This window comes from Bos taurus, chromosome Y, assembly GCF_002263795.3.
Source record: "Bos taurus isolate L1 Dominette 01449 registration number 42190680 breed Hereford chromosome Y, ARS-UCD2.0, whole genome shotgun sequence".
NCBI lineage: Eukaryota > Metazoa > Chordata > Mammalia > Artiodactyla > Bovidae > Bos > Bos taurus.
The window spans coordinates 18,411,298-18,426,539 of record NC_082638.1 but is presented as its reverse complement, the minus strand read 5'-3'; the positions used below and the strand labels follow the sequence as shown (position 1 = coordinate 18,426,539).

The 15,242-nt window shown below is 49.4% G+C and overlaps 1 protein-coding gene across 1 annotated transcript; it reads left to right on the top strand.

Annotated features, from left to right (window-relative positions):
• Positions 1–7,768: 7,768 nt before the first annotated feature.
• Positions 7,769–11,298, top strand: LOC132344488 (testis-specific Y-encoded protein 3-like). The gene is made up of 6 exons (XM_059884102.1): positions 7,769–8,398; positions 8,996–9,073; positions 9,216–9,327; positions 9,469–9,614; positions 9,734–9,820; positions 11,079–11,298. The coding sequence occupies exons 1-6, from the start codon at positions 7,871–7,873 to the stop codon at positions 11,100–11,102; spliced, it is 975 nt and encodes a 324-aa protein (XP_059740085.1). The 5' UTR covers positions 7,769–7,870; the 3' UTR covers positions 11,103–11,298.
• The last annotated feature ends 3,944 nt before the right edge of the window (positions 11,299–15,242 follow it).

The following is a 15,242-nucleotide window of genomic DNA, read 5'->3' as shown; positions in this document are numbered from 1 at the left end:
ATATGTTATATGAATCATGGGTGCACGTGTTATTTGCCGGCATGAAATTTGGAATTCTGTGTATTTCCCGTATGAAAACCTGGGTGCTGACTTTTGCACATGAAATCTGGAATGTCGTGTATTAAACTTAGGAACATCAGGCCACTGATTTTAGCACACAAAATACGGAATTTTGATGACTTTACGTATGTAATCCGGGGCACTGATTTTTCCTCTGTTGAGTACGGATTTCCTTACATGTCTTTATCTTTCCTCTGTAAGAAAATCGTGGCAGAGACTTAGTCCATGAGCTAATGAACTGTTTATATTTCATGTAGGAGAATCTGGGTCGTGATTTTCCTACATGAAACATGCAGTTCTCTGTATTTAATGAATGAACATCCAGGCACCGATTTTCCTAATGAATGAACATCCGGGCACCGATTTTCCTGCCTTGAATATGGGTTTCTCTATGTCGGCATTTGAAACTCCAGGCACGGAGCTTTTCCCCGCGAAATATGAAATTCTGGTATTTCACGTTGAATTGGGCATAAACAAGGTAACACGAAATACGGAATTTTTCATCTTTCTCATTTGAAAATCTGTGTGCTGACTTGCGTTATGAGTTACAGAACACTGTATATGTAACAACTGAAAGAATTGGCCTCGATTTTCCTACACAAAATATGGAATTTTCTATTTCATACATAAAGTGATTTTCACGCTTGAGGTATGAAGTCACTGTCAATGAAAACACGAAGTCAATCCTTGTTCAAGGTGATGAACAGGTAAGTCAAAAACCTTGAGCATGTGACCACACCTGAAAGGGGAACCCTGAATGTTCTGAAACTCTGAGACTGGATAAAACCTGGTCTTTTATGCAAAATGGGGGGACAGAAGTACTAACTAAGAGCCCTAACCCCAAGACCTGGATGTTTCCTCTTTAGCCACACTCACTCTTGAGCAGGGTTGCTTTAAAAAGCCACATGTAAGAACAATCAGTCTGGGGACAGCGGACAGCCGTGGTCAGCCGGCCTGGTGTGAATTCACAAGCAAGCTCTAAGGCAGGTCAAGTGGGGATTCTAGATCCTGGCTGCTACCATTCAAAATGCCAATTAGACATTCACGGATTATGTGACCCCGGACAACCTGTTTGACCTGGCCAGATCTCAGTGTGCTCATCTGTAACATGGGAGTGAGGACGTCCCTGAAACCCCACTGGTTGAGACCTAGCCTTCCAATGTGGGGGGTACGGTTTTGATTCCCTACTCAGGGAGATAAGATTCCCCAAGCCTTGTAGTCAACGACACCAAAACGTTTTGAAAGAAGGAAAGTACAGCAATATTACAACAAATTCAATAAAGACCTTACAAATTGTCCACACTAAACAAAAGTGTTACTGATATGAAGCCCAATGAGACATTAGGCTTTCTCTCAAAAGACATTAGGTGTTCACTCAAAAACCCGCTTTCATTCTACAGCTGTCTAGCAACTCCTGTTCTAGGCCCCAGCAGGGAGCAGAAGGGACTCCCCAGAGAGCTGCAATTCTGGTGGTGATTTTCACTCCCCGGGTTCTCCAGACATGAACCTGCACATCACTCCAGAGCACCCTCATCCGACAGCAAGCTTTACTTGCCCGGATTAGACAGTGAGCATGAAAGCACTCGGCAAATTAAGAGAGAAGTAGAGAGGAGGGCTGGGGTGGTGGACGGGACGCTTTGGGAATCTGGGATTACCAGGTGCAAACTCTTATACGTAAAATAAACAACAAGGTCCTCCTGTGTAGCACAGGGAACGACAATCAATATCCTGTGGTAAGCCATAATGGAAAGGAATATGAAAAAGTATGCGTGTATATAACTGAATCATTGTCTTGTACCGTCGAAATTAATACACCCTTCTACATCACCTATACTTCAATAAAATAAATTTTAAAAGACAGAAGACAGAACCTAAATGGAGAGTGTGCCCACAAGTGAACACAGAGCAGGCAAGCCTGGCCACCACATCCCTAACAAGGACCAGGCCAAGAGAACAGGTGAGTTGGGGAGGGATTCCACCACTTCCTGGTCCCCTTTAATTCCTGGAAAGACCCAAAGCTGGGCTTCCCCAATCCAACCACGGGCACTCACTCTGCTAGCGTACTCGGCGGTGCCTGCAGCGACATCAGCTGAAGCGGTGGCGATGGGCGCGCTGACCGAAGATGCAAGGGTGCTCGTGGGTCCTGAGCTGGGGACCAGGGGCGACGAATCCGTGTTGGTCACCAGGGTGATGGTGGAGGTTGATGGCTTCTGTGTGATCTCGTTCTGCTGGACACCTGAAAAAGCAAATGTGCTTGGTCTCCCCACCGCCTGGGGAAGGCTGTCCCAGCTCCAAGCGGCGGTGGGAGCAGGGCCCAATCCACACTCTTCGAGTTTCTCTGCTTTCAAGGGAAAACGACTCTCACCTTAGCCAAATTTGAGCAAGGCTCCACGGAGCCCTTTCTCAGTAAGGCCTGCACCTGGGTCTTTAAGTTTCCAACAGCTCAAGGCTGCATGCCTTGGATGACCCCCACCCCTTTAAAGTCCCCACCTACGAAAACTCAAGGCTGCCAATAGAAGTGACTATGTGCTCCACTCAACACTTAAGGATAGGGCCCGTTGCCCAGTCTCTACGGGAGGGCAGAAAGCCCGCCTTTAAGAGGTAACAGGGTTAGCAAACCCAGATATTCCGCATGGACCAACACCCCCTGCGCACGTTCTGTCAAACTGTCATTTTCTGACTCTATAGACTTCCCATGATTCCCCTTGCCTATTCCCAAATTCTCCCTTTAAAACCCCAGTTCCTTGTGTACACATTGGTGTTGGTGTCAGTTCATGCTGGGCATTTGGCCCTCCTGCAATAGTAAATAGTGGACTAAAATCTATCAAAGAAGAATGAAACTGCAGGAATCAGCCTGCCTAACTTCAAGCTATACTACAAAGCCACCGTCATCAATGCAGTATGGTACTGGCACAAAGACAGAAACATAAGTCAATGGAACAAAAGAGAAAGCCCAGAGATACATATCCGCACCTACGGACACCTTATCTTTGACAAAGCAGACGAGGATGTACAATGCAGAATAGACAATCTCTTCAGCAAAGGGCGCTGGGAAAACTGGGCAACCACGCATAAAAGAATGAAACTACAACACTTGCTAACACCGCACACAAAATATAAACTCAAAATGGATCGAAGATCTAAACATGAGACCGCAAACGATTACACTGCTGGAGGAAAATTTAGGCAAAACACTCTCTGGTGTAAAGCACAGTAGGATCCTCTCTGGCGAACCTCCCAGAATAATGGGAATAAAAGCAAAACTAAAACAAATGGGACCTACTTAAACTTAAAAGCTTATGCTCAACGAAGGAAACTACAAGCAAAGTGAAAAGACAGAATTCAGAATGGGGGCAAATAATAGCAAATGAAGCAACTCGTACAGAATTAATCTAAAAAATATACAAGCAACTCCTGCACTCAATTCCAGAAAAGTAGGCGACCCAGGCCAAAATAAAAAAATAATAATAATCATGGGCCAAAGAAGTAAACAGACATTTTTCCAAAAAAGAAATACAGATGGCTATCAAACACAGGAAAAGATGCGCAACATCCCTTACTATCAGGGAACCGCAAATCGAAACCACAACGAGGTACCATCTCAGGCCGGTCAGAATGGCTGCTGTCCAAAATCTACAGACAATAAACGTTTGAGAGGGGGCAGAGAAAAAAAGAAACCCTCTCACACTGTCTGTGTGAATTTCAAACTAGCACAGCCACTATGGGAACAACGTACAGACTGCTCAAAAACCTGGAATTAGAACTGCCATACAACCCAGCAATCCCTCTGCTGGGCATACACACCGAAGAAACCAGAATTAAAAGACTCTCGTGCCCCAGTGTTCGTCGCGGCTCTCTTTACAACAGATAGGACGTGGAAGCAGCCTAGATGTCCATGGGCAGACGAACTGGAGACGAAAGCCGGGGTAGATATAGACAGTAGAATATTACTCAGCTCTTAAAAAGAATGCATTTGAATCAGTTCTAATGAGCTGGACGCAAGTGGAGCCTCTTATGCAGAGAAAAGTCAGTCAGAAGGAAAAACCCACGCATATATATGGAATTGAGACAGATGGAATTAACAGTGACCCTATATGCGAGACAGCAAAAGAGACACAGATGTAAAGAACAGATTTCGGGACTCTGTAGGAGAAGGCAAGGGTGCGATGGTTTGAGAGAATAGCATTGAAACATGTATATTATCACATACGAAATACATCGCCAGGCCAGGTTCGATGCACGAGACAGGGAGCTCAGGGCTGGTGCACTGGGATGACCCAGAGGGATGGGATGGGGAGTGGGAATCAGGACGGGGAATGCATGTACACGGCTGATTCGTGTGAACGTACGGCAAAAAGCACCACAATAATGTCAAGTAACTCACCTCCAATTAAACTAAACTTTTTAAAAAACGTACAGGATAACAAAGAGTGAGCAGAAAATACTTTAAACGAGTGAGAATAAAAACACAGCGTATCAGAATTCGTGAGATGCAGATCTAGACGTGCTTATAATTTTAAATGCTTGTATTAGAAAAGAATAAAAGCCTAAGCCAGTGGAAAGAGAAATGGCAAACTCCGTCAAGGCTTTCAGCAAAGGCCACATAGAGGAAACGTGAGGGAGGGGTGTGATTAGCCGGTGCAAACTTCTTGCTGTCACATCTTGTGTTCTTGAGGTGAGCTGGTGGCCAGCTAACTGTGTCCTGCAATCCTCAAGGGAAACAAGTATGATTCCCTATCCCCTGAAAGGAGATTCCCCAGATTGACTTTCACCCTCCAAGGTCCTGGTTGCGAGAAGGGGGTCCCCGTATAGCCTGGTAGTCCCAGCTGGAAGAGGCAGGTCTCAGTTCTCTGTGCCCTCCTCTTACCAAGGCCCCCACACACTGCCCGGCCACCTGCCATGAGGGAGCCAGGTACCCAGCACGCAGCTGACCCTCAGCCTCCTCCGTCTACCCAAATGGGGAGCTCGGTCCTGTAGACTGTGGCCCATGGACATTGCCACAACCATTCGGACATGGAGGTGGGCATGGGACACGGTGGCCGTTGCTTTGAAACCTGGGCCAGGCCGCTGAGTGGCTCCAGCAAGGCCTCCGGGACTCTGCAAGACACAGCCTTTCCTCACGCTTGTCCAAGCACCACAGTTCATTACCCAGCCCAAGGCCCAAGGGCCTGGAAGGCCCTGTGGGAAGGCTTTGATATCTCTCTCAGTGCATTCAGCTGAGAGGCTTTCTGTTGGTGGTGTTGGGTTTGCGAACTTCCCTAATGGTCTTGGGCTGAGGCCTGCAGCTCCGTTTTCCATCCTGCCTCTTCTACAGTGTCTTCCTGGATGAGCTGAGTCAACCTGTGACTAAAAGATGGTAACGTGGACCATCGGGGGCCATTTCCACTGGCCCGATGACCACATCCTACTCTCTTTCTATAACGCAGGGCTTTCAACGTGACAATGTCGTGTGATGTAAAAGCCTTCATCTTCCTCGAACTCAAGTATTTAACTCAGCATACTCTCCTCAAGAACATGTACTGCAAACGGGGCTACCATTTATTTTTTCACTGCCGGAATTATACTTGACATGTGATGTACTTCCAACCATTATTTTGGGGCCATAGTCACGTTACAGTGTTTCTTTGGTTTCTGCTGTGCGTGAATCAAGTTTTAGCTGTACGTGTATCCCGTCAATTTTGGATTTCCTTCCCATTTAGGCCACCACAGAGCAGTCGAGTCCCTTTCTTCTTTCACTTTTTCTTTTTATTAAATTTAACTGGGGGTTAATTATGATACAATATTGTAATGGCTTCTGCCATGCATCAACATTAATAAGCCATAAGTACACAGGGGTCCCAGCTATCCTGGAGCCGCTCCCACATCCCTGCCTACGCTATTCTTCGGGATTGCTCCAGAGCACTTGCTCTGCATTCCCTGATTCATGCAGATGAAAACCAGAAAGATGATTTTTCTGCATAAAATATGCAATTGTCCTTCTTTCACATGTGAGAACATGGGTGCAGAGGTTTCTACCTGAAATAGGAAATCGGTATTTCATGTATGAAAATCGACTTGCATCATTTTCTTCATCATATGTGGAATCTTGTGTCTCCCAGACGTATATCTGTGCACACGTTTTCCTACATGAGTGGGGAATTCTATATATTTTACATATGAAAAGTTGAGCCTACAATTCCCTTCTTGAATCCTGAAATTGTATACATTTCGTATATGAAGATCTCAATGAAAGTTTACTGACATGAAGTGTGAAATTAAGATCTGGCGAACCAATATGGAATTGGAATTATCTCTATTTCATAAATGAAATTCTGGGCACCACTGTTTCTTCGTGAAATACTTAACTCCTTGTATTTCTCATGCATAAATCAAGGACTGTCCACCATGAAATAAGGAGTTCTCTATATTTCCTGTATCCAAATCTAGGCATGATTCTCTCTCATGGAAGATGGACTTCTCTATATTTCACATCTGAAGATCAGAATGAACATTTTCCCGTTAGAAATAAAGACATCTATGCATTTCATGCGATCCACTGGTTCTTCAGTCTCTGAAACACCTGTTGGCATTTGTGGCTCTGTGTGTTGCACGCATGTGTGTACTTGTGTCACATGTTTGTGTGTGTGTGTGGGGAGGGAGGTGGGGTGTGGTGGGTCTGTGAGTGTGTCAGGACTAAGGGAGGTAGGTGCTCAGTGTGAAACAGCAGACGTCCTAGGAGAAAGAGCGTGAGCAGTGGAAACTGTCCAGGCACTTAACCTGAGTGTGCCCACCTGAGCTAGGCGGCCCGGACGTAGGAGTAACTAATGGTCAGGAGGAGCACTTTGGTCCACTTGAAACACTTGCAGGAATAGCTCTGTGCCTCTGGCAAGTGCATCTGCAGGCGCACATCCTTAGCTACGTGGGCGCCTGCCCTAAGCCACGGGCCGGGGGAAAGGCCGAGGGCTGACAGACCGTAGGCCAGGGGCTCCAGGCTGGTTGGGCTTGGGGCTGCAACGTGGGGCTTGGACAGCTAGCCGAGGAAAGTGCTCTGCCTCTTCCTCAGAGGAGGGCTGCATTCCTGACAACTGCTCAAGCCTAAGGCACAAGTTTAGCCGTGACTCTGCAGCAGGTGCACATGGGTGAGGTCGGCGTAAGCCCGCCCCCACCCGGGCCCCCGCCCCGCTTCCCCATCCCCCTCCACCGCGCACTCCTCCCCCAAACCCCCTACCCTGCCCGCCTCCCTCCTACTCCCCCCACCCCCACCCCGTGGCTTGCGGTTTGGATCGGAGGAGAGCAACTCTGTCCCTGAGGTACCCAGGAACCCTGTCTTCCTGAGTGGGTCCCTGAGCACACGAGCGGGCTGCCCCAGGGGCAACTTCAAGCTTGAGGACTGTTGCAGCTTCAGGTGGCCCTGGCTCTCCCAGTCGCTGCTCGGGCGCGGCTGCACTGCTAGGCAGGCAAAAGGCTTGCCAGGACACGCCCTCTTTGCGCTGGGCCGACATTAGCCGCCTGTCACAGGCTGGCAGAGGGCCCAGGATTCCAAGGGGCGTGTCCAAGGAGCGAACCGCTTTAGACTCCATTTGATTGGTTCTGGGATGAGGTCAGGAGGTCAGGGTAGAGAGTTCAGCCCCTTCCCGTCGCCATAGTAGGCGGGCCTGGTGGCAGAGGGTTCTGCGCATGCGTCTCTCCCTTTCGCCGTTCCCTGGCTCTTGCCCAGTAACCGGTCGGGAGTAGGACCACGTAGACTGCGGCCGGCGGGCGGCCCGTGAGGGCCGTCTGCCGTGCTCTAGCGTCCAGCTTGTTTGCAGTTCCGGGCTTCGGCGAGAATACCATGGAGAGTGAGACGGGGCCAGAGGAAGGCGGCAGCACTCCGGGATCCTGGATCTTAGTTGTGAGCCCGGGTCTTCATGAGGGAGGGGCCCTGGGGCCTTCCAGTCCGGTGGGGGCGGCAGAGGCGATGCAGGCCGCAGGTGGTGCGCCAGGCGAGGAGGCCGCCCTCTTCTGGGTGGAGGCAGTGGAGGAAGGTACGGCTGTGGAGGAGGGAGAGGTGGCGGGACTCGGGCAGGAGTTCCAGCTGCTGGTGTTGGACGTCATGGAGGAGGTGGAGGTGGTGGCATACGAGGAGCAGGAGCAGGTGTCCTCGGAGGAGCATGTCCACGACCATCCAAGGCCCGGAGCCCTGAGTGACCGGCCTGCACTGGAGGCGCTGGCGGCCCTGCAGCTGGAGCTGGAGCCCGTGAATAAGAAAGCCGAAAGGGCGCATGCTCGCCTGAAACATAAGACCAGTCAGCGGCGGAAGGTGCATCTAGAGCACAGAAGCGCCATCATCCAGGGCATCCGTGGCTTCTGGGTCGAAGTTGTATCCCTTGGTGTGGTGCTTGTGAGTTTTGTGTTTGTTTGTTTGTTTGTTTAAGCCGGGCTATGGCAGGAACAGTTTACAGATCTGGCAGTTCTGGTACCGTATTTACTTTTCTGGATGGTGGGTATTGGTTACCGTCCTGCATATCTGTTCCTGATCGTAGGTGTGATGTCCTTGCTGTTCTGGCTAGCCCAAATTGATAGTTGGGCTATACTTTGAGAGGTCCCTATCAGAATTGTCATTAGCACCAGGGTCTCTTCGGAGAGAAGGCTTGTCTGGAATGGGGGAGGGGTGGGGAAGTGTAAGTGGTCCTACGGGTTCTAGCTAGGAGTGCTTGTTTTCCCGAAGTAAGCTAACTTTCAAGGGGCTGAGATGAAGCTTATCCGGTTAGGAAGAGAACCTCCTCGTGGTAGGGCATTCATGGGCACAGCCTTGGACCTTGTGCGGCATTCATATAGCCCCGCGTGAACCGAAATGTGACGAGTTAACCAGTAGCAAGTTGAAGTCAAACAGGGAGGGCCATTCTACTCTTTAGGCTAGCTTTGTTCTCCCAGCACTTTTACCTCTAGCATCTAGAGGCTCCTTGACCTAAAGCAGTTTATGAACCACCCCCAAATGTCAGTTTTGATGAGCAAGCAAGATGCAGACATGCTTCACTTCATGACCAACTTGGAGGTCAGGCAGGGGACACTGATGATTGTGGAGGGGAGGTGACTGGGGAGGGGAGAGGGCATGGTCTATCCCTAACACAGGAAAGGACAGCTCTTCTGTAAAGAGGTTTCACACCCACCCCACCCCGCACACTTTGTCCTGGCAGGTGGAGGAATTCAGGCATCCCACTCATCACTGCAAGATCACATTGTCCTTTCGGAGGAATAGGTATTTCCAGAATGAAGTGATTGTCAAGGAGTACCTGATGAAGGTCACTGGTGAGAAGCTGCTCCCTGGATCTTGGGTGGGGGCGGGGGTGGGTAGGGGTGGCGGGCGGTGGCCCGGTGGTTGGGGGCAGAAAAGTCTAGGTTGAATCGAAAAGTGATTTAGGTCTTTCTCCCAAACTGCTTTTCCTGCAGGATACCACGCATCTCGTTCCACTCCAGTTCAGTGGCACCAGGGCTTTGAATGGAAGGCATACAGGCGCAGGCACCACGACAGCAGCGTTAACTTCTTCAACTGGTTCTTTGACCACAATTTCACAGGATCTGACTGGATTGCTGAGGTGGGGTCCCACGTGGCCACTGGGCCAGAACTGGTGACTTATGTCGGAGTTGTTGGCCGTGCACGGGAGGGCTCATGGTCTGGCCAGGCCTGTGCTGACCTTGCTCATTTCCCTGGCAGATCATCATAAGGGATCTGTGGCCCAATCCTTTGCAGTACTATGTGAGGAGGAAGGCTGCACCACAAAAGGTACCAGGAGGACGAGAGGTGAGGCGCCCAGGGGCCGAGCACTGGCATAAGTGTTGTCAAAAACTTGGGTCATTTATTCCACTTGTGAAGACAGTGAGACTCCGTGGAGTACAGAGTGACACCAGGGCATGAGGGAATCAGCAAGGGACAGCAAGGGTAGAGAACTGGGGTGAAGAACAGGTTCTAAGTAGAGAAGCTTGAGGTGGATGAAGTGGCCTGGACAGGCCAAAGCCACTGCAGTTTATATCTGAGGCAGCTGCACATGGCTGAACCGTCATTCCATGGCCAACAAGTCCAGCCTCAGGCTGCTCTTAAATTGGGACCCACCTGCTCTTCCTCATGAAGTCCCATTTCCAAAAAGGCCTGTGAGTCTCCTTTGTGCAAGGCGGTTCCCCCAGTGACCCATCATTTGATTCGATTCTGATCACCACACTCGTTTTGGTTTTTAATTTGCGTTTGCATCTTTTTCCTGCCACCCTCATTCTGAGCATACTGACCACTCTGCAGGATTATGGAGAATCCTCTTTTATTTATTTTAACTGGAGGATTATGACTTTACAATACCGTGACAGGTTTTGCTGTACATGGGCCAACATGAATCACCGATAGGGATACACGTGTCCCCCCAAATGCCGAACCCGCCACCCACCGACCTCCCCTGCCTGGCTGTCTGGGTTGCCCCCAACATGACTTTGGTTGCCTTGCTGCACGCGTCAAACTCGCACTGATCATCTGTTGTGCATAAGCTAATGTAAACGTTTTGGGGCTACTCTCTCACATTGACCCACCGTCACCACCTCCCACTGAGGCCAAAGTCTGTTCTTTATATGTCTGTTACTTCTTTGCTGCCCTGCATGTTGGATGTTCAGCACCACGTACAAGGTCCTCAACTCCATATATTTGTGTGAACGGACAGTGTTTGTCTTTCTCTTTCTGACTTACTTCACGCGGTATAGTAGGCTCCACGTTCATTCCATCTCATTAGAACTGACATGGACGCGTTCCATGTTAGTGCTGTGTAAGACACCGCTGTGTATGTGTACTCCAACTTCCTTATCCCTTCATCTGCTGATGGACACGTAGGCTGCTTCCACGTCCTAGCTATTGTAAATAGTTCTACGCTGAAGACTGGGATACCTGTTTTTTACTCTGTGCTTCTAGGGCATGTAAACGTCCACAGACACACCCCCCTGGGAACTGACTTGAAAGAATCAAGCTGTCTTTAGAGTTTCCGGGGAGGGTAAGTGTACATATCTCTGTCTCTCTGTTTTGAAAGGAACCCGATCCCCCCAGCTTTTGAGACACTTAACGATGGCGTGCCCCCCTTCACCTAAAACAGAAAACCGAAGAAGCTGCTTCACGTGAAGACCAATGGCCAGCATAGTTCTCTTGGACGGGAAAGTAGTGAAGAGTGGTCTGGTGCTGAAGTGGATCGACAGTGAGACACCAGTAACCCTGAATTCACTGCAAAGGAAAAATAAAAAGCATCAGCTGCATGCGTGCGTGTATTGTTTGGGCAGGTCCTCAGGACAAACACTTCAGCTGCATGTACGAGTGTCAGTTCACCGCGTGGGAATTACCAGTCTGTGGAGATTCATAGAGGGGGCTAAGTCGTATGTTGGGGTTGTGTCAGGGGGTGACGTTCTTCCTGTGGGGTGGGGGTTGGGGAGGACGGAGAAGGAGGATGAGGGGCCTATTGACTGTGGGTCTGGCAATTTTACAAGGGAAATGTGGCTGTTCGTGGAAAGGGTCTGGTGAACAAGGGCCAGAGATTGAAACAGTGGAATGCAATTCTGTTGGAAGGTGGTGGCCCAGGTATCTTCTCTGTTGCCTATCATCAGACACTTTAATAAGGGTACAGAACAAAGGAAAAGCCTTATCATTGAACTCGCTATGAACCTCGAAGGCCACGTGTGTATGAGTGTGTATATGAGTGCACGGTCAGCTTTGCTGAGAGTCTGCTTCCCAGAGCTAGGGTTCCAGGTAACATCTTAGGGCATTGTGTATAAGGTATATGGAGGGGGGCTGTGGCCTAGGGAGAAAGTGAGGGGTGGGAAGGCAGTGAGGATACTAGTTTCTGGCAAAGGTGACCAGGGGAAAAGAGAAATTGCAAGGAATCAGATAAAGGAAAACAGATCCCGTCGTAGATGTTAGAGCTCATGTGAACTCTGTTATTTTTTCCAAGAACTCAGCTTCGGTATAGCGTGTCCAGGGGCAGAAGTGAGGGGAAAGAGGCTGTTAGGGTGAGCCTATGCAGCCATGTGGTCTGTGTCCCATGCTGCTGCTGCTGCTGCTGCTGCTGCAGCTCAGGGGTCAATATCCCTTTTTCCAGGAAGGCTTAAGGTCTTTGCCCAAGGCCCTCTGTCAGGCCAAGCTGTAGAAAAAGCATTTTTTCTCACCAGCCCTCTGGTGACAGTTTCTCTTCCTTGTGGAATGGCTCAGCACAGAATGTTTTCAACCACAAAGGAGCTGTCCTTCATCTAGGGCTTTGCCACTACTGTGTGGGCCAAGGGCCAGTGGGAACAGCTGGAGCACATGGAGCTCACTGAGGGACTGGTCGGCACTTAGGGTGGTCCTTCTGAAGTAGATGACTGCTTTCTGGAATCGCGTCCACCTCTGGATTGAGCAAAAGACAGACTGGCACAAATGGAGTAGGCAGAGTTCAGCGTCTGTCCCCCCACTGTTGTCCTCTCATCCCAGATAGAAGGGCTCCACCGTGGGCATGCCTGAGGGTGATGTCCCACATGAAGTTCTGTCTCGCATGAAGTTCTCACTCTACAACTTTTCTCCCTGAAGCAGCATCTCTTTTGAGGGCAAAGGGTAAAGTTCACAGGTTTTATGGATGTCCTCTTCACGGTGCCCTGCATGAGATCTCCTGCCCAGGGCCAGCTTTTGCATTTGACCATGTACACCCCAGCTTTGCCCCTTCTCCAGAGACGCATCTACAGCGCTAGAAGGCAAGGCTTGGCCGTCTCTGGGTGCTTTCTGAACAAGCAGCCCAGGAGACACTGGAAACATGTCTTCTTACTTTCTGAATCTGTCAACGTCCAAGAATCCGTGGGGCTCCGGCAGGCTGGTACCTGTCTTTCCCAGTCCTAGTTCAAAACAAAACAGAGCAGAAACTATGGTGTGATAACTCGACAGCGGGTGTGAGATGGCATACTGGGGCATGGTTTTCGGGACCTTAGACTGGGCTCATTCTAGGGACTGCATGGCATTTACCCACATTCAGAAGTTTCCGTAAGGCATTGCAAAGAAGTTAAAGACAAGAACAGTTTAGGACAGGGTCCCCCAGTGCCTAATATTTCCTGCCAGTGCTTCAGGACCAGGGTTGGCATTAGCTCTAACCTGTCCTCGAGTGGAGTGCAGAGATAGTCTTCGTTGACTGGATGGTCATCCTCTGGAGACTTGCCGTGACTTGTGTCCCAGGCTCTCTAGGGCTTTCACTTGGGCCCTAAAGGCTAGGTGCTCTTAGAGTTGACTGCACACTTGGATGTGTCGTGTGAGGTTTTCTTCCGCCGAATATCGATGCGTGTGAGACTCGCCGGTTTAGTGATGAATTCACGCGCATTCTGGCTCAACCAGCCTGAGCTGCATTTGCTTCCTGTGCCCTGGATGTGTTCATGTTTTCCTCTGTTTAGAATGAAGACTGGGTGTCTCCATTGTGTTTGCCCATGAATGTGAGTTGATGTTTCTTCCTGTGGGTCTGCCTATGCCTCCTGTCCTCTTTCATGTTGCACCCATGCTTGTGCCATTATGCACAGCTCTGCTGCCATATCTGTCTGAGTTCTTGCACGTCCCTATTCAACCTACATGCGTGGTGTTGCTCGTATTTACTCCTTCTTTGGTTAAGTTTGCGTATCTTTGTTAGACTGCATGTGAATTGGACCTATTCTTTCCTTCCTGGATCAAATGCTTCCAACATCTTGAATTGTGACTTTTTGAAAGACTTCCATGATATTTGTGCACATCAAGAAATGCTTTATCACAGGAATAGTTAACAGTGACCCACATGTGGAAACAAGAATACCCACACACTTACAGTAATGCCTGACGTGCAGGAATATCACTCATTGCAGGGAGAATATTGATTAGGATCACAGAGGGCAAAGATGTTGCAGGAATGCATATGTCAGGAAATGTTTTTGTTTTTCTCTGTCAGGAACGGTTTGGGGTTGACTTGTTAAGTGTTCTATAAACAGCGCCGCACGGTTGAAATACACTAACGTTTACCCCTACCCATGTGTCCTTGTGTTGATCATTCAACTGGCATTGCCCATGCAGAATTTCTTCATGATTGTCAGTAAATCATCCCCCAGGTGATAGGAATTGGGGCTTGCCTTTCTGTACAGAGAAAGTTGTGAAAGAGTTCTTGTCCTCAGTGACCTTCTATAGCCTAGGGAAAAGGCGGTGCGAGATCAATTTCAAGTTCAAAGTCCCTTGCTATTTCTGTGTCGTTTCTGGAAGGAAAGCCCAGGGAATGGAATCACACCAACCCGACTGGCACGGTGAACCAGTCCAAGGCAACAGGAGTAGAGAACACAGGCACAGGTCACTCCGCTGTCCACAGTGAGGACTTCCAACCCTGCCAACCTCTTTGGATATCAGTCCCACTCATGAGCCATTCCCATTCACCTTCCACGATATACCATAGAAGTAGAAGAGGACACTGACTTGATCAATTACCGAGTGAAAACATCAACCGGGGCAAAAAAAAAAAAAAAAGAGTGGTGCTTACCAAAGTCCATTATCCTGGATCAGTAAACCAAAGTTCCGCATGTGTGCAAGTTGCTTTTCAGAATTGTTGGTGTGTGAGTGTGTGAGTGTGTGTATGAGTGTGTGTGTGCGTGCACGTGCGTGCAAACACATGTGCGCTGGGCAAAATGTGTGTGTGAACTCTCTGAACTGGCCTGGCTGGGGGATGGAAGAATGCACACTGAAAACATGAAAGAGCTTGTGTAAAGTACGACGATCTTGGGGCGGCAGAAACACTGGAGAAAAGCCCTGGAGGAAAGCCCAGGGATCTCACCCACGGAGCAAGCTGTACATGTAAACAGGCATGTAAGTGTAAACACGGATCCCTGAGGAGAAAGGAGAGGCAGGCCAAAAGCACCTGAGGCAAGTCAGGGAGGATGCTAAGGAGCAGAGCCAGAGTGGGCCAGACTCCCCGGCACAGAAGAGGGGCTACGCACAGCCCTTAGGACACCCGGCCACAAAGGGTTTTCTGTCCTCAGGTGAAGGAGCATTCTTTCCCCGACATGACCAGCCATATGAACACAGCTTGCCCTTTTCTCTAAGGTTTGGGAACTGTAGCAGCACTTAGCGCTGCTATGTGCAGCCTTTGCCAGTTTGAAACATCACTCCTTAAAAGGGTGTCCTAGGTTGATCCTCTCACCTGTCCCAGTCCCACAGGCCTGGGCTGATGGGGTAGGCTGGCGTG